The sequence below is a fragment of the Salvelinus sp. IW2-2015 genome, linkage group LG2 (assembly GCF_002910315.2).
Source record: "Salvelinus sp. IW2-2015 linkage group LG2, ASM291031v2, whole genome shotgun sequence".
NCBI classification, from domain to species: domain Eukaryota; kingdom Metazoa; phylum Chordata; class Actinopteri; order Salmoniformes; family Salmonidae; genus Salvelinus; species Salvelinus sp. IW2-2015.
In genome coordinates, this window is record NC_036839.1 from 11,550,367 (window position 1) to 11,570,366 (window position 20,000).

General features: G+C 45.0%; 1 protein-coding gene across 1 annotated transcript in view; it reads right to left on the reverse strand.

The window, feature by feature from the left end:
- Nucleotides 1-20,000, reverse strand: part of LOC111974350 (kalirin-like) — a 334,940-nt gene that overhangs the window by 86,184 nt on the left and 228,756 nt on the right. The window contains 3 exon segments of the mRNA XM_070447056.1: nucleotides 545-791; nucleotide 19,896; nucleotides 19,937-20,000. The exon segment at nucleotides 19,937-20,000 is cut by the window's right edge and continues 35 nt beyond it. Coding sequence (XP_070303157.1) covers nucleotides 545-791; nucleotide 19,896; nucleotides 19,937-20,000 — 312 coding nt within the window.

A 20,000-nucleotide genomic window follows, 5' to 3' on the forward strand; every position in this document is an offset into this window, starting at 1 on the left:
TTATACCTAAAACCTGTGATGTAAGTGGAGACGGATATTGTACCGAGGTAAAATGTCAAGTGTTCTTCAGGGGCAAAATGTTCCCCTAGCTGTCAAATGACCAACCTGCCTCGAATCCTAGTGACAACCAACACCTCCCTCTACAGGTAGGACTAAGACATGTGAGTTGTCTGGAAACAAAATGCTTCCAAGTTCGGAAAAATCCTGCAGTGCCTGTAGCAGGTGAAACAACGGTAAACATTTGCTGCGGGTATATTCATATCAAATCTTTCCACAGCTCTGACATTGAATGAGAGATACAAAGAAGTGACATTACCATGCTGCCAAATAAAACAACAGTAACACTTTTTTTTTTAAACAAGGAGGACCAAGACAATCGTAAGATTTCGTTCTATTGAACATGCCATCACATTAAACGCATTGTACTTTTACAAACAGTCCATTGGTCCTTCTTGTTTTTGTTGACCAAATATCACCTTCATTCTATAAAGATCTACTAGTATATCTGTCCTTTATTCAACAGTAAAATGGTTGATGCCCTTACCTTTCCCTGTGGGGAAGAAGCACTCCATCTCCACGCTGCTGCGGGAGTGGGAGATACAGAGGGCCGAGCTGGGCACCAGGCCCTCCTGAGGGGGGCTACGGTCGGTGGTTCGGACCAGACACCAGCCGGGGCGGTCACTGGGCCTCTCCAGCAACTCCACCGTCTGACCCGTCTGGAGGCTGAGCTCGCTGGAACAACCTGCTGTGAAGTCCTGCAGCACCACCGTCAACTCACAGCCCCCGGAGAGCTGAGAGAGAGAGAGAGAGAGAGAGAACAGTGAGTTATATAGTCTTTAAAACAAGGCGGGTCTTTCGCACAAATAATACTATTATCATGGTAGAGAAAAGGAAAGAGCTCACAGCTCAGCTTGTTTTTATCCATATGCCCATAGCACTCCATTAAACTAATATCTGAATACACTTCACTGTCATAACCACACAGGGCTTTTTACAATTTTTATTTAACTAGGKAAGTCAGTTAAGAACTAATTCTTATTTACAATGACGGCCTACCGGGGAACAGTGGTTTAACTGCCTTGTTCAGGGGCAGAACGACAGATTTTCCTTTGTCACCTTGTCAGCTCGGGGATCCGATCCAGCAACCTTTCGGTTACTGGCCCAACACTTTAAACACTAGGCTACCTGCTTGACCTACACTGGAACCTGAGCTGTAAGCTTTCCAGGGAATAGGGTGCCATGTGGGACAGCTTATGATAATCATCACAATGATGAGTGAAAAAGTTAGATGCACAAAGATCATGCTCCCCCAACAGTTAACCTCTCACCATTACCAACAACAGCATTTTGTATGGGTATGATATTTAATCCTATAACTTTRTAACTCCTCATTATTCACAATTCATTAATGATTATCCGCAATCATGGTAGCATCCACTATAATGAAGTGTTCAGAAACATATTCTATTCTTATTTACAATAAAAGTGACTCCAAAATGATACAATACATTATTTACCATTCATTTATATTGGGCACAACATAGCAGAAACACAACCAAAACAAATTGAAAATGCATCCAACAAATTTGTAGAGTCACAAGCTTGATGTAGTCATTTAATATTAGAAATATGGGACCAAATACTAAACCTTTGACAATATACACTAAGTGAATTTGTCCAAATACMTATACCTTTAAGTGGGGGGACTAGATACATAAAGTGATTTCATTTCTACGATAAAACGGTAAAACAGTTAAGTATAATAATAACCTCAAATAAAAYGTGACATTCTGTACTGTCACRTCATAAAACATTTGATCTCAAATCCAAAATGKTGGAGTATAGCGCCAAATTAAATATTTTAGCTTCTCTGTCCAAATAAATATGTAGGAGAGTGTATCAGTTCAACACAGTTGACCTCATCGTGAACTCATTATCAGTATCAGAGATCAGCTTAGTTTCTAGAAAGAGAAGTCATGCCGTCATATTTAGCAGGTTAGCCGTGTTAGTCACAAATCTTGTTCTGGAGGCAGCTCTGCAGAGTGATCACTAGCTGGCACAGCCACAAAGTCTTAAAATCAGACTTTAAATCTAACCCTAATGCCTAAACCTAACCTTAAATTAAGACCAAAAAGCACATTTTTGTTTTCATAAATGTTTACAATATAGTCATTTTTTACTTTGCAGCTGGCACATCTAGTGGAAATCGCTCAGATCAGCCTTCAAGGCAAGATTCAACCTGCTCATATTTACACCAACTAAATGACTCAACTGGATGGTATTATATGACTATGTTAGTGAAGTGTGGTAATAAACGGACGCATATAGACTATATCTCATAGTCGTCTGGTGATTATGGCTGAGTCTCAAAAATAGCGACCCCGTTTGACCAGGGCCCATAGAGGTCTGGGTCAAAAGTAGTGCACTATATAGGGAATAGGGTGCCATTTGGGACGCACACTATGGGAACTCTACATGAGGAAACGGTTGTAGCACTATACCAGTTTGATCGATGAGAGTCATAAATGACTGCAGGCTCCCAGTTATGAGGAAATCCCTAGTCCTCTATGATTATTAATGTTCTCTGGCTGAGGAAGATTATCTCTGGTTTCACAATCATCATCAAGCTAGGAGCCAATTGGAAGTCAGTAAATCTCCCACCTTGCACCTTGGGAAATGAAAATAGGATAGGATCAATCCTCAGGCTGTCACTTACAGTCAACTCAACACTTCCTCATCTGCTCAGACGCTCTACTCTGCTCAGACGCTCTACTCTGGTKCCATATTCATAGCACACAATGACTACATCAAACTTGTGACTCGACAAACTTGTTGGATGCATATTCTGTTCGTTTTGGTAGTGTTTCAGATTATTTTGTGSCCAAAATAAATGAATGGAAAATAGTGTTATTTTGAAGTCACTTTTAATGTAAATAAAAATAGATTCTAGACTCTTCTACATTAATGTGGATACTACCATTATTATGGATAATCGTGAATAATGTGAATGAGAAAGATAGACCAAATACTAAACTTTTTACTACTTTCATACCCAAGTGAATTTGTCCCAATACTTTTGGTCCCCTAAAATGGGAGGGGGGGGGGGACTATGTACAAAAAGTGCTGTAATTTCTAAACGGTTCACCTGATATGGATGAAAATATCTTCAAACTACAGCTGACAGTCTGCACTCGTATCATTTCAAATACAAAGTGCTGGAGTACAGAGCCAAAYCAATAAAAATGTGTAAATGTCCCAATACTTTCGGAACTCACTGTATATCAAGACAGACCACCCACAGCTTTCTGGAAGCATCATCAGGCTATGCATCACTCGCTACATTGTCCCCCCCCCCCATTTCCATATTCCCATTTCTGACCACTGAGGATCACTGAGCCAAAACACGTGCTTCATTAAAGAGCTAGCTATTATTAGAATTGTCACTGTAAGCCCCAGTTAAGTTACATGGACATGGCAAACAAAGACTGTTTTCAAGGGCAAAACACTTAAGTCTATTACATTGTCTATAAAAAAAAAATTAACATTGCCATGCTCAATGGAAATTCTTTATTGACATAGGGTTTTAGAGTCCAGGAAGAAGCTTAATTTGTGTCCGGGAAACCGGCCCACAGWGTTCAATGGTATATCTGCCTGACTGCAGAATCTAATACACTCCTCTCAGCTCAACAGGCTGACTAATATGCCCACAGCATTGATAAGAGGCATGAGTCATGTCCGAACGCTACCATCATAACAGTTCACACCCAGTGCATAATGGGACAAAGTTCACAGAGTCAACAGAAAGCTCTGGGTTAAAGTTGACCATAGGTAGAGATCTAGGATCAGTTTCTAACCTTAACCATTAGTTGGGAAATGCAAAACTGACCAAAGATCAACATCTAGGGGAAACTTCACCCTACTCCCCAGGGGTGAAAGTAGATTTTATTTCTTACCGCTACGAGACCTACTACATTTTTTATGGGTCTCATATATATAGATATAGAATCCCTATTCATTTTATATGATCTCTGTCGGCCCAGTAAAGATTTGCCGTGGAACTTTGATCATGTATTACATTTTAACGTGGCATAAACACAACCAGTCTTGATGTTTTCATCTGATTGTCAAACAATCACTTCAAAAAGCGCTCCTATTGGCTACCCGCGCCTGTTCGTCCAGTCACAAAATAATTACAGCATTCAAACAGTGCACTGTGCACCCGCAATTTGATGAATGGAAAGAGACATCGGTTACAGAAACCTAAACTCTTTCGCCGATTCTCATTAGGCCCACTACACTTGTAGCCTGAATTGATGTGTCCACTGCTGTACGCGCGCATCTTGTTCTCGGCCACTTACATCCGACTTGGCAAAATGTTTGTGTTCTGGTTGAACCACAATGCAATTTGGAGTGTCAAGTCAATTCGGTCATTTTCATYCAGCTGACCTGCAGCAGGCTAATGTTAAACAATGGTGCAATTGCCTATAGTTTTCTTTGCATTTTGTTTTAATTACTGTGATAGGCTCACGTTTTACCGGGACGCTGTACCTGACCGGCCTACTTTACCCCTGCCCCATTGGCCCTGAGAGCAGAGGTAACTCTGCGAGGTGCACGCTTGACCATCTGGTCAGAGGTAACGCTGCAAAGTACATGGTTGGCCATCTGGTCAGAGGTAACTCTGCAATGTACATGGTTGGCCATCTGGTCAGAGGTAACTCTGCGAGGAGCATGGTTGGCCATCTGGTCCCAGCTGTAAAATCCATGAGTGCAAGTGGGGCTCAGACAGCCTGGGCCTCTCCTCTTCCTGTCTACCTGTATTTCACTTAATACTCCAGCATGATGTCATGTATGTTTACTCTCAGCAGGCAGGCAGGCCATGCAGGCCACAGCACCACCTCAGTGTCTGTCCTTACAGGATCCAGCCTGAAGTTTCCCCTGGGTACAGATCTAGGATCAACGTCCTCTCCCCCAAGCCTAACCTTAACCATTAGTGGGGGAAATACGAACTGACCCAAGATCAGTGTTTCACAACATGTGAATAATGCCTATAAGATTCTCTCAACGTATTTTATAGGAGACAGCTAGCTGCAGGATCTGTCTTTCACCCTCTCTCCTAAATCAAACAACAACCTCCCTGTGTTCCAAAGCCAACATCAGTGAACTGACCTCTCATTAAGTGGTGTCTTACACTGAAAATTCTACAAAAACAAACAGCCTGCAGAAGTATCCCTCGTTACTATAGTGATAAATACTTGTTTGTTAATACATCCCATAATTGTTTTGTGGTGGGCTTTGTACCATCAGTTGGTTTCATACTGGCGAGCAGCACAACAGACCTCCACATGATTAATTCTGTCCAATTAGTAGAATAACAACTAACAGTAACTCAGCCTAATTATCGTCGTGACCGTAATAAAATATGATTGGAGCTGGACAGTTAAGGGGGATCACAGTATGCATACATTGAAGGACACAAGGCCAGATTCATGTGAAACACCTTGAGGGAGACTGTTTCATGGCCATTGTAAAAGAGACTAAATAAAAACAAACATTTCATGATGGCATGCAACAATAAGATCCCTTAATTGGGTCTAAAAAGTTCCTATTTTAACCTCTCCAGCAAAGCCACCTGGAAAAATAGCGACGTGTTATGAGCCAGGGATAACACACTGTGGTAGAATCGTGTGGGTGTCAGTGACGAATCTTCCAAAACAATAAGGGTGTGCCCTCTGTTTTCAAGAGTCACAAAAAACAAGGGCTGAGTCCCACATGGCACCATATTCCCTATTTCATGCACTACTTTTGACCAGGGCCCATACAGCTCTGGTCAAAACTAGTGCACTACATTGGGAATTAGGGTGCCATTTGAGACGGGTCCACGGAGTAGGTGTTAAAGCATTATATTTAAACTCCACTTAATTTTATGGCAAATAAAACCAACTTTTGTTTGAGACATTACCCCATTTGGAAAAGCCCAAAACATTGAGACCCAAGTCAAAAGCATAAATACACTCTTCAAATGTCTTCAAATCTCCATAAATAACCCACTGAGGACAACATTTGGCTCAGTGTGTTGAGATGCAGAGGGAGACAGTCAGTGAGTGAGTGAGTGAGTGAGTGAGTGAGTGAGTGAGTGAGTGAGTGAGTGAGTGAGTGAGTGAGTGAGTGAGTGAGTGAGTGAGTGAGTGAGAGAGTAAGAGAGTGAGAGAGTGAGAGAGTGCGTGAGTAAGAGAAACAGTGAGTGCGTGAGTGAGTGTGTGTGAGAGAGAGAACCCAGTCTGGGTCTGAATAGCGTGGATGTCAGAGCCGTGCCGACTAAGGGGAACAGGAAATTGTAAAGTGTCTGAGTTTCCAGGGCTGTGGCGGAACCTATCCAAGACTAACGTTTCGTCATCATAGGGCCTTAATATTAAAAGGAGCTGCAACGTTTTGAATTATGTCACCTAGGCATAGGCGTTTGGGTGAAGACAGAGGAGAAACAGATAAATAATTATAACCCACCAAATGATCACAGCAATGCGAGTGACGTCCATTTTTCATTTGTTAATTAGCTGAATGAATGYTAAACACTCCGCAAGTCAAGCTGTGATAATCAACTACTGTGCCAGTGACTATTCTGCAATATTGTTCAAAGGGAGGTCATTGCAAGCCAAGCAACTTCTCAGTAGTATGATAAGAATCAGTGCAAACATTCACAATTAATAATCATAACAGCAATACTGAACATCTCCATGTTCCATGTGCAACGTTTTGACAATGAGTACTAAAAGTTAAGTAAATCAAGGTCTTCTGAATGCAAATAGCACCCTATTTCCTAAGGGAACTGGTTAAAAGTAGTGCACTGAATAGGGTGTCATTTGGGACARGGATGGAGGCTTTACYATACAATGGAGCTGACATGACATGAGCCCTCTGTCCCCCAGCACAGTTTTGTCCATGAAATGTCAGCAGCTGTTGGGTCTAAGCTGCAGCAAGCAGCAGATGTGGCCGGCGTCGTCTCATCTCGSCCATTGTCCCAAATGGCACCCTATTCCCTATATAGCGCACTACTTTTGACCAGAGCCCCTCTGTGTAGGGAATAGGATGCCATTTGGGACGCAGCCCCTCATCTCCCCTCGACYCCATCTGCACGGTATCAGGTCTCAGGTCACCTCCACCAGGGTTGGAGACAGGGCCCGRTGCTAAGAGATCTCCAGGACAGCCAGAGATGAGGTCGAGCCTCTCCCAAGGTACACACGTCAAATAATGCTCACTCAGGGTCGTATTCATTAGGACACACCACCACAAAACGTTTTGCAACYAAGGGTTTCGTATRGGACAAGTTCAGGTAGTCCTTCCCTATTCCATTTTCTTCCATTTGTTGCCTCATGAATAKAACCCTGGTTAGGATGGCCACCGGCCACAGTCTGTGTGATGGAGATTGCTTTTCCTCGTGGGTGTTTTGATACATTTTTATTATGATTCAGAAGCAAGGCTGGGAGTCCATGAAGAACAAATGTAACACATAAGCCTACAAATGATGTACAATTGACAGACTAAATATATTCAAACTTAACTGAATTGGAACTTAAGACAATTAGAGTTGAAAGAATATACATTTGGGGGGGGGTAAATGCGATACTCAGCACTGCTGGAGTGAACAAGACTTTTTTAGTAGCGTTGAGTAGGGCTGTGACGGTCATGGAATTGAAGAAATAGAATAGAACGGGCGTACGCATTTAAGTCAATGATGGCATAATGGGTGGACTGGCGGCCATTGCGAGTGAACCCATAGGATCAAATCAGAAAGTAAAATATGCGGTGTGATTTGTTGATTCAACAAGAGATACTTTTGAGAAGATGGGGAAACTCCATTGGAATATTATTAACGSCCATTGTGTACGTTGCCCATGAGTAATCAATGGGCCGCCTGGTGCATTCTGGGAAGTTATAAAAATACTGTCAAATCACCCAGTTTACTGTTCCCAAGTATTCCCACAAAATATAGACATTTGTGATTGTTATTTTCAAGGCATGAAATTATTGTTATTTTAAAATACAATCTCTTTTTGGGCTTAGTTGTTCTGGTCCCCCGACCATCCACGCCGTCAAAAATCGGCATGCGGTGGGGCTTCCCGAGTGGCGCAGCGGTCTAAGGCACTGCATAGCATTGCTAGTGGCGTCACTACAGATCCTGGTTCGATCCCGGGCTGTGTCGCAGCCGGCAGCGTCCGGGAGACCCATGAGGGGGCGCACAATTGGCCCCAATTGGCCGAGTTAGTGGAGGGTTTGGCCGGCAGGGATGTCCTTGTCCCATCGCGCTCTAGCGACTCCTGTGGCAGGCCGGGGGGCATGCACGCTGACATGGTCGCCAGTTAGACGGTGTTTCCTCCGACACATTGGTGCGGCTGGCTTCCGGGTTAAGCGAGCAGTGTGTCAAGCAGCTTGGCAGGGTCGTGTTTTTCAGACYACGCATGGCTCTCGACCTTCGCCTCTCCCGAGTCCGTATGGAAGTTGCAGCGATGGGATAAGACTGTAACTACCAATTTGATATCACGAAAACGGGGTAAAAAATACAATAAATAAATAAATCAAACAATGGCRTGCGGCTGAATCTAGATACTTATCCCTGTTTTACAGTCAATTTTTGCTCAGTAAACTTGGGGGGCCAAATAAAATCACTCGCGGGCCATAGTATGACCTAATTTTMAATGCCAGCCGAGCCTTCCTTGTGTTTCAGTCATAAAGACATACCCGTCTGCTGCATACTCATCTCAACACAGCCTCAATCCTCATTCTCTTAGTCAGACTATATGAACACAGACCTGGGTTAAAATGCTATTTGAAATCTGGAGCGTTTGCTTTAGCCTGCCTGGAGTGCCAGGTGTGCAGGGTTTACACTAGGAACTTTTCGATCGGTTCCATTGCAACAGGCAAGCTTAATCAAGCACAGATACAGTATTTGAAATWATTTTTTWAAGTATTTGAACCRAGGTCTGCACATACACTCTGTAAAACAGTAGACAAGACAAGCCACTATAGGGTTAATCTACTGCAACCATGTCTTTAGCCAGAGCCAAACATATCCTATAATTCAACATTTTGATCCATTTCTAGAATTTAACTTTTCCTGACCAAGATGGATGTTTTTTTTTGTCATGTTGCTAGGCTGCCAATATCCATAATTCTATGTTCAGAACTGCACAGTGAGTCAGTAAGTACTGTCTCATTGAGGCAGTTTTAATAGCCTGCTTCCTTTGTCGACTGGCCCAGCCAGCCCTCACAGTTTAACCATTAATCTGCTCTACTACTGGGACATGAGGGAGGGAACTCCCTTTCAACACAGCAATGTGCTTCTTCTCAGTGCTCCGGCATAACATTACAGCCATCTGATTTTAGCCACATTAACACATTTCATGTGACTCCAATATGATTCCCATGAATGATATGCCTATGTGGCGAGATCTACATTTTCTCTATTATGGTGAATATGTGGAGAAGCTATACATACCTGTAATATACAGTTTGGACTCTCGTGTGATTCAGACAGTAGAATTACAATCTTAAAGATCAAGATCAAGCTAAACATTAAATCAATAGATTCAACTAATTCATTTGGTATGATTTAAAATTGCACAGCAGACAAGTGCCTGACAACATCTGGCAGGACTCCTTTGAAAATGACAAACGACCCGTAGCCTACACAAAACCTTCTCTAAACGTCAAAGGTCTTTAAAAGATCCAAGGTACTTCGGTAGAGAAGCTAGGGTCTATTACTTACGCGACTGCTCTCCTTGAAAAGTTTAAAGCTCATCCACTTTGGCATGGTGTCTCTTGCTCTGCTCYCACTCTCTCTCTGCGCTGCTGTGAGTTAAGCTCAGTTCAAGTAGCTCTGCCTTCTGATTGGTTGAGCCAGACAGGCAGGCACGCAGGCTGTACAGTAGTGTTTGTTATTATGACCCGTCTCTACTACTCATAGTAAGCCTGTGGAACACTGGATACCCCAAGCTGCTGTGATGATCTACACTCTGACAGTATGTGTATTAGGGAATGTGTGTGCTTGCTTGAGGGAAGGAGGGAGGGAGGGAGGGTGTGGCACAGCTAACCCAACTTGGCCCAAAGCTGACTCTTGCCTTCAGATGGAGGGAGAGGGAGAGAGGAGAGACAGAAAGTAGAGAGAAAGAAAAGAGAAAGAGCGAGAGAGGGAAGATGGAGAGAGAGAGCGTATGAGTGAGGAAATAGAGCGATTACGAAAGAGAGAGAACCCTCCTCTCCCATCGGAGGAGCATGAGGCGTCTTGTGACTTATGGATGCAGCGGTGGCGATGGGAGAATAGCTTCATTATATGGTGAGACAGGGGTGGAGGAGTCAACTTTTATTAATGGAGAGAGGCACACAGCCTTGCCTTAGTGAATGAGCAGAGCACAGCAACACATCCATGAGATGTGCAGCATGAGGGACAGAGACCAAACACCCTTGTGAACTATGYGTCGTATTCATAAGTGCATACCGTAGTAAAATGTTTTGCAAAGGAAAACAAAAAACAGCCTTTCCTATAGGACAAGTTCAGGTAATCCCTCCCAGTTTCGGCCCATTTGCTTCCATTTTGTTCCTTGTGAATACGCACGCCCCTGTTGTACACCCAAAATAGTTATAATTTAGAAAACTGTTTTCATCATGTATTAATCTACAAGCCAAAAATGTACAAAAAGAGTGTTGTTGTTGGACTTAATASTCTATAATACTCCATGGAGCCATGGGTTGGGTGGATCTACAGGGGAAAGTAGACACCGCTGAAAAATACAAGTTGGAAACAGACGGCAGCAAGACAAGCCCAGGATGCAGCCTAGGTGTGCGTCCCAAATGTCAGCCTATTCCCTATGTACTGCGCTACTTTTTACCAGGGCCCATAGGGAATCCCATAGGGCTCTATACAAAAGTAGTGCACTATAGGGAATAGGGTGCCATTTGGATCGCAGACAAGCTCTTCCAGCTCCATGCAGTGTGAAAAAACAAATCCTCCCTCAGTGGAAGCCACAGCCACTGGGCCATAGCAGTGGGTGCGAGACAGGAGTCTGCATGTGTCTGTGCAGAGTGGCAAACTTTCAGCTTGGATCAGACGAAGGCATTGGAAGGGCTTGGAAAGACCTCAAAACCAAGTCTGTGGAAGAATTGACATGGCTCGGCTTGTGATATAACAACAGAGAGAGAAAAAAAAACTCATGACAGTCAGTCAGTGATACTTAGCCGCTCAAATTAGTTCAGGTTTGGCGTTATGAACTGTGATTTGTACTATCCAGCCTTCCCCTACCTATTCATAACAGCATGAGCAACATCGAAATATAGCTTATCGGACTTGCAATAAACTATAAGGGKGCTCCAGCACTGAGCCTTCCAAGAAGAAAGCCTTCCAAGAAGAGCAACAAGACAACACTCCCAACTCAAGACTGAATGAAATAATATTGTTCTTTAGTTGAGACAACCTCCAAGAGAAAGAAAGCAGTCCTAACTGTCAGGAAGACCTGCAAACAACAGAGGAGAGTAGAAATTGTGTTGTGTTCCAGAGATAAAAACAAGGCAAGAGTTCATGGAAAAACACACGAGAAGAAGCCCAGAAAGGACATACACAAACTAACAAACACACACACACACACACACACAAGGCTGTTCCATAAACTTCCCTCACATCAAACCCATTCATCACCAGCCCAACTAGGCCATGTCACTTCATTCTAGAGCCCTGTCTGTCTGTTGTGTGTGGCAGAGTGACATTTAGCACTGGGGCAAAGCATGGCATGTGGGTGGACTGTGTGACAAAAGCCTGGTCAGGCCTCCCTTTCTGGCTGCATCCCAAATGGCAACATATTCCCTATTTAGTGCGATACTTTTCACCAGGGACCACGGGGAGGGTCAAAGCGAGATCTTCCATCCAAAAGATAAGACAACAAACAGGCACGACCAGAGACAGCTTCACAACAGAACGCCCATCAGGGTCATGTTCAACAGAGTACAATGTTGTGGAACGTTCAGATAGAAATATGAGGTAGAACAACCATGTCTTTTTGATATGTAGAATAAGGAATCATGTCGGCCCTATTTATTTAATATCTATCTGGAACATTTGACTACTGAACGTGGCCCAGCTTAACTCCCACACTAGCCAGCTGATTCAACACCTTATGCTTGCTTTCAGCTGCACTACAGGGTCAGACAGACTGTTTAAATTAAGACAGAGGAGCTGGCGTGAGATATGGCTCGGAAGACTTACCTCAATCGAGGGATGAGAAATGCGTTGTACTCCYAATTGTCTCATTATCTCAACTGTTACACTGAGAAGATTGAATGACAGGCACTTAAAAACCAGTCGTTCAATCTTCTCTGTGTAACAGTCGGTAGTGATGGGGAAAATAAGCTTCCTGAGGCATTGAGGTTTTCCAGTCAATTGGGTCAAAAAGAGGTTCATTACTCAAGGCTTTGATCAACACAGTGTACACTAGTGGCAGCTGCTGGTCCAAATCATTTAGAACAGCCAAATTATTATAGATAGACTTTTTGTCTTCTACCAAAACAAATCAGGTGGATGTTGGACGAAACYAAGCTTCGGACGTCATTGATCACGTGCTTCTGATAAAGTGATACAGGCATCGGCARACTGCTTCGAAGTAGTGATTTCGACTCATGCCTTGAAGCTCCAGTATCAAAGGTAACATCACTAACAGTTGGGATAATGGGAGAATACGGTGTACAACACATRTCCCATCCCTGGATTGATGTATATTTTCCAAGCCATATCTCGCGCCAGCGTCTTAATTTAAGCAAATGGCCTGTCCGACCCTGTAGTGCTGCTGTAAGCAAGCGTAAGGCATCGGATTTGCTGGCTACTCCCATTCCAACAATACAGTGTCTTCTAGCTCAAGAGACACCATTTAGCTGCAAAATAGTTTGAAATGAGCCTTACTTTGATTTCATATGGTCCTTCATATGCTGAGTGAGGGCACATGCCCGCACAAAACCTTAACACACTTTTCATAGTTTTACATGATTGTTGTCTAACCTACTAGCATCTACATGGGGAGTCTAATCTCTAATGCCAGGCCACAGCCCCTGCTGCAAACATAAGAGAGGCCAGGGAAACCCTGTTTGTCAATCACCTCTKCATCATGTGACCTACAGGGGGCAGAGCTAGGGAGGAGTCAATTGGCKAGACTGACCACATTGCAGATACGTGCCAGGTGTCATGATGCTACGATAAGTGTTTAACATATCAGCTAACCGCATCACATGATTCAGCAATTGTATTCCCGACTGTGCAGTCGAAGARGCGGCACACCACCATTGGTTTATGTAATGCAATGTCAGCAATGCACAGTGCCTTCAGAAAGTATTCAAACCCCTTGACTTATAACACATTTTGTTGTGTTATAGCCTGAATTCAAAATTCTACACACAATACCCCATWAAAAAAAAAGTGAAAACATGTAAAGACATTTTTGCAAATGTACTGAAAATGAAATACATTTGTATTCACACCCCTGAGTCAATAATTTGTACATGCATCCTTTTCACTCTGTCAATTAGGTTAGTATTGTGGAGTAACTACAATGCTGTTGATCCATCCCCAGTTTTCTCCTATCACAGCCATTAAACTCTGTAACTGTTTTAAAGTCAGCATTGGCCTCATGTTAGGAAGGATCCTTGTATCTTTGTAGTGACTGGGTGTATTGATACACCATCCAAAGTGTAATTAATAACTTTACCATGCTCAAAGGGATATTCAATGTRAGCTTTTTTATTTATTTWTATTTTTTATTACCCATCAACCAATAGGTGCCCTTCTTGGAAAACATTGGTAATCCTTCCCAGTTTGGACATTGGAAAACCTCCCTGGTCTTTGTGGTTGAATCTGTGTTTGAAAGTCACTGCTCGACTGAAGGACCTTACAGATAATTGTATGTGTGGGATACAGAGATGAGGTAGTCATTAAAAAATTATATTATTAAACACAATTATTTGCACTTATTAAGGGGTGACATGTTAGAGCACATTTTTCTAACTCCTGAACTTATTATGTCATGTTTTGTCTTTGATCATCATGTCTTGTCCCTGTGCTTCCCTCTGCTGGTCTATTAGGTTCTTTCCCTCTTTCTATCCCTCTCTCTCATCCTCCCTCTCTCCTCTCCCGCTCTTCTCTCTATCGTTCCGTTCTCTGCTCCCAGCTGTTTCCTCATTCTCCTACGACCTCATTTTACTCTTTCTCACCTGTCCCACTTATTTGCCCTCTGATTAGATCCTATTTTCTCCCTCTGTTTTCCGCTTCTGTCCTTGTGGATTGTGTGTTTGATGTTTGCTGTTCTTGTGTCCTTGTTCCGCCTGTCGTGTTTTGCCTTCTTCAGATCTGCGTGTGAGCAGGTGTCTCTGTCAGCTACGGCCGTGTGCCTCCGAAGCGACCTGCAGTCTGTGGTCGCGTCTCCAGTCGTTCCTCTCTATGACGAGAGGATTTCAGTTTCCTGTTTTGGATTTACCTTTAATAATATCCAGGAGAATTATTGTTTGTTTTAGACTGAGATAAAGACTCTGTTTCTATTACGTCGCTTTTGGGGTCCTCATTCACCAGCATAACAGAAGAATCGCGACCAAGATGGACCAGCGACTTATGGATTTCTCTCAACACTGCCGTCGAGTCCAGGGCAGAATGCTCGCGCAGACACGAGCAGAATGTTTGCTGCTCGTCATGCCGTTGGAGACCCTGGCCGCTCAGGTCTCCGATCTCTCTGGACAGTTTCAGAGTCTTCGTCTCGTGCCACCAGCTACTTCCTGTCTTCCGAGTCTCCGGAACCTAGGGTTAATAACCCACCATGTACTCTGGGCAGCCCACTGAGTGTCCGTCTTTCTCACCAGCAGTGTATATTGTGTTCTCTATCCACAGCCCAAACAGCGTACTCAATGTGAGAGAGCTCGGATCGCTTACGCATATCACTCCTTACTGGTCGGGGCTCGAGTGGGGCACAGCTATCTGGGAGGCAGGGCTGGAGTTCTAACGATTATCAGAACATTAACAGAGGAATGATACGGGGTTTTTGATCGTTCAGTTTGGAAGGAGGCTTCCCAGGGCTCTGGCTTCCCAAGTCAAGCTGATCGATCCATAACGGATACTCTTATAGAGTTTCGCACTTCTTGCTGCCTCCAGTGACTGGAACGAGCCGGTGCTCGCTTCGTTTTCTGGAGGGACTTCACGCTGAGGTAATAAGGATGAGATTCTCTCCCGGGAGGTTCCTTCCAGCGTGGACTCTTTGATTGCACTCGCCATCCGCACGTAGGGACGGATAGATCTTTCCGTACGAGCCTCGTGGAAGAGCACTGCGTTAACGGTGCTTCCCATCTCCGCATTCTCAACCATCTCCTCCACCGGCTCAGAGACTGAGCCCATGCAGCTGGGAGTATTCGCATCTCGACTAAGGAGAGGAACGGAGAATCAAACAACCGCCTTTGCCTTATTGCGTTGCTGCTGGACATTTGTCATGTCATGTCCAGTAAAAGCCAGGAGCTCATCAGTAAGCGTAGGGCTACTTGGTGAGCGCTACTACTCAAGTCTCTCCATCAGAATCTACTACCTTGTCGGTCCACTCGCTGGACCGGTTCGGCTGTCTTCTGCAGTGCTTTGATGACTCTGGGGCTGAGGGTGTTTTATGGACGAAGCATGGCTCGGAAACGAATCCTCTCAGAACAGTTAGGGAAGCCCACGCCATTTCGCCTAGATGGTAGTCTTTCTCCCAGATCAGATGTGAGACACTACCTTTAACCTCACAGTATTGGTAACACAGTGAGACCATTTCCTTTTGATTTTCGTTCACCTTTACACCTGTTGTTTTGGGTCATCCCCTGGCTAGTAGTCATAATCCTTCTATTAATTGGTCTAGTAATTCTATCCATCCTGAACCGTTTCTTGTCATGTGAAGTGTTAATGTCTGCTATCCCCCTGTTTCTTCTGTCCCCTCTACTCAGAGGAACCTGGTGATTTGACAGGATGCCGGAGGAATATCAATGATCTACGCACGGTCTTCAGTCGTCCAGAGCCAACTCTCTTCCTCCTCACCGCTCGTATGATTGTTGTATTGATCTCTTCTCCGTGGGACCACTCCCCTCGGGGTAGACTATACCTCTGTCGGCTCCCGAAGCGTAAGGCTCCGAGGATTATCTGTCTGTTTCTCTCGACGCCGGTACCGTAGTGCCTTCTTCCTCTCCGCCGGAGCGGGTTTTCTTTGTTAAGAAGAAGGACGTACTCTGCGCCCCTGCGTGGATTATCTGAGGGCTGAATGACGATAACGGTTAAGAATCGTTATCCGCTTCCCCTTATGTCGTCAGCCTTCGAGATTCTGCAGGGAGCCAGTGCTTACTAAGTTGGAACTTCGTAACGCTTACCATCTCGTACGCATCAGAGAGGGGACGGTGGAAAACGGCGTTAACACTCCGTTAGGGCATTTTGAATACCGGGTTCTGCGTTCGGTCTCGCTAATGCTCCAGCTGTCTTTCAGGCATTAGTTAATGATGTACTGAGAGACATGCTGAACATCTTGTTTTCGTTTACCTTGACGATATCCTATTTTTTTCACCGCCTAACTCGAATGCAGTGTTCAGCACGTTCGATCGTGTACTCCACGCGCCTTTTAGAGAATTGTCTCTACGTGAAGGCTGAGAAGTGCGCCTTTCATGTCTCCTCTGTCACATTTCTCGGTTCTGTTATTTCGCTGAAGGCATTCAGATGGATTCCGCTAAGGTCCAGGCTGTCAGCGATTGGCCCGTCCTAAGTCACGTGTCGAGTTGCAGCGCTTTCTCGGTTCGCTAATTTCTATCGGCGTTTCATTCGTAATTTCGTCAAGTGGCGTGCCTCTCACAGCTCTGACTTCTGTCAAGACTGCTTTAAGTGGTCCGTTTCCGCCCAGGGAGCTTTTGATCTCCTCAAGATGCGTTTTACACTCCGCCCTATCCTTTGTTACTCCTGACGTCAACTAAACAATTCATTGTAGAGGTTACGCTTCAGAGGTGGGCGTGGGAGCCATTCTGTCCCAGCGCTTCCATTCTGACGATAAGGTCCATCCTTGCGCTTACTTTTCTCACGCCTGTCGCCACGGAAACGCAACTATGATGTGGGTAACCGCGAACTGCTCCGCATCCGCTAGCCATAGGCGAATGGCGACAGTGGTTGGAGGGGGCGACCGCCCTTTTGTCGTTTGGCTGACCATAAGAACCTTGAGTACATCCGTTCTGCCAAACGACTTAATGCAGTCAAGCTCGTTGGGCGTTGTTTTTCGCTCGTTTCGAGTTCGTGATTTTCCTATCGCCCGGGAAATAAGAACACCAAGCCTGATGTCCTAATCTCGTCTCTTTAGTTCTTTCGTGGTTTCTAACCGACCCGCCGAGGGGATTCTCCCTGAAGGGCGTGTTGTCGGTTGACTGTCTGGGGAATTGAGAGACAGGTAAAGCAAGCACTCACTCACACTGCGTCGCCGCGCGCTTGTCCTAGTAACCTTCTGTTCGTTCCTGTCTCTACTCGTCTGGCTGTTCTTCAGTGGCTCATTCTGCCAAGTTAGCTGGCCACCCCGGGTTCGGGGTACGCTTGTTCTATTCGCGCAGCGGTTTTGGTGGCCTACTAGGAGGCGGACACGCGCCGTTTCGTGGCTGCTTGTTCGAACTGCGCGCGACGCAAGTCAGGTAATCTCCTCCTGCCGGTCGTCTCAGACCGCTTCCCATTCCTTCTCGACCATGGTCTCAACACGCCTTAGACTTTATTACCGTCTGCCTTCGTCTGCGGGAAGACTGTGATTCTTACGTTTATCGGATAGGTTCTCTAAGGCGGCACATTTCATTCCCCTCGCTAAGCTTCCTTCCGCTAAGGAGACGGCACAAATCATCATTAGAATGTGTCAGAATTTATGGCCTCCCGTTAGACGCCGTTTCAGACAGAGGTCCGCATTCACGTCACAGTTTTGGAGGGAGTTCTGTCGTTTGATTGGTGCTTCCGTCATCTCTCTTCCGGTTTTCATCCCCAGTCCTAACGGTCAAGCAGAAAGGGCCAATCAGTCGATTGGTCGCATATTACGCAGCCTTTCGTTTCGAAACCTGCGTCTTGGGCAGAACAGCCCCCCTGGGCTGAGTACGCTCACAACTCGCTTCCTTCGTCTGCTACCGGGCTTAATCTCCGTTTCAGAGTAGTCTTGGTTACCAGCCTCCTCTGTTCTCGTCCCAGCTCGCCGAGTCCAGCGTTCCCTCCGCTCAGGCTTTTGTCCAACGTTGTGAGCGCACCTGGAGGAGGGTCAGGTCTGCCACTTTGCCGTTACAGGGCGCAGACTGTGAGAGCGCCAATAAACGTAGATTAAAGAGTCCTAGGTATTGTCGCGGTCAGGAAGTGTGGCTTTCCACTCGTAACACCTGAAATCGAAAATCGAAGACACCTGAAACGCCACCTCTTTAAGGAATACCTAGATATGGATAAAGAATCCTTCTAACCCCCCCCCTTAAAAGAGTTAGATGCACTATTGTAAAGTGGTTGTCCACTGGATATCATAAGTGAATGCAGCAATTTGTAAGTCGCTCTGGATAAGAGCGTCTGCTAAATGACTTAAATGTAAATGTAAAAATGTAATGTAACCTTCCCCTTACACACAGCTTCTCGCAAGTTGACTCCCGCGGTTCATTGTTCCGTTCCGTGTCTCTCAGGTCGTCAACCTGTCGCTGTGCGACTGCTCTTTCCGCGACATCTTCGTCGCGTCCACCCTGTCTTCCATGTCTCCTGTGTCAAGCCTTTTCTCGCGCTCTCCGTTCGTCTTCCCTCCCCCCCCGTCCTTGCGAGGGCGCACCTTATTTACAAGGTACGGAAGATCATGGACATGCTTCTCGGGGACGTGGTCACCAGTACTTAGTGGATTGGGAGGTTACGGTCCTGAGGAGAGGAGTTGGGTTCTTCTCGGGACGTGCTGGACCGTCGTTTGATTGATGATTTCCTTCGTTGCCGCCAGGGTTCCCTCCTCGAGTGCGCCAGGAGGCGCTCGGTGAGTGGGGGGGTACTGTCATGTTTTGTCTTTGATCATTCATGTCTTGTCTCCTGTGCTTCCCTCTGCTGGTCTTATTAGGTTCTTTCCCTCTTTCTATCCCTCTCTCTCCCTCCTCCTCTCTCCCGCTCTCTCTCTCTATCGTTCCGTTCCTGCTCCCAGCTGTTTTCTCATTCTCCTAACGACCTCATTTACTCTTTCACACTGTCCCCTATTTTGCCCTCTGATTAGAGTCCCTATTTCTCCCTCTGTTTTCCGCTTCTGTCTTGTCGGATTCTTGTTTTTGCTGTTCTGTGTCCTTGTTCCGCCCTGTCGTGTTTTGGCCTTCTTCAGATGCTGCGTGTGACAGGTGTCTCTGTCAGCTACGGCCTGTGCCTTCCTGAAGCACCTGCAGTCTGTGGTCGCGTCTCCATCGTCCTCTCTACTGACGAGAGGATTTCAGTTTCCTGTTTTGGATTTACCTTTAATAATATCCAGGAGAATTAGTTGTTTTGAAGACTGGATAAAGACTCTGTTTCTATTACCGTCGCTTTGGGTCCTCATTCACCAGCATAAACAATTTAGGCTTGCATAACAAAGGGGTTGAAATCTTACTGACTGGAGACATTTCAGCTTTTCATTTTTAATTAATGGCAAAAAATCAAAATAAACACAATTCACTTTGACATTATGGGTATTGTGTGAGTCCTTGACAAAAGAACAATTGAATCCATTTTAAATTCAGGCTGTAACACAACAAAATGTGGAAAAGTCAAAGAGTGTGAACTTTCTGAAGGCACTGTAGTGACCGATATCACTAACATTTTGTTTTTTGATGCAATACACATCCCACAATTGTGAAATATGTGTGATGGTAATATCTTGTTGTACCCTATTGGGAATAGAAGAGATGTTCCTGACTCTCCTACTACTTATCACTGTCCACAGTGTTTGGGAGGTCCTGGAGGGAGTGAGATGGTGTCTGGCTGGCTGCTG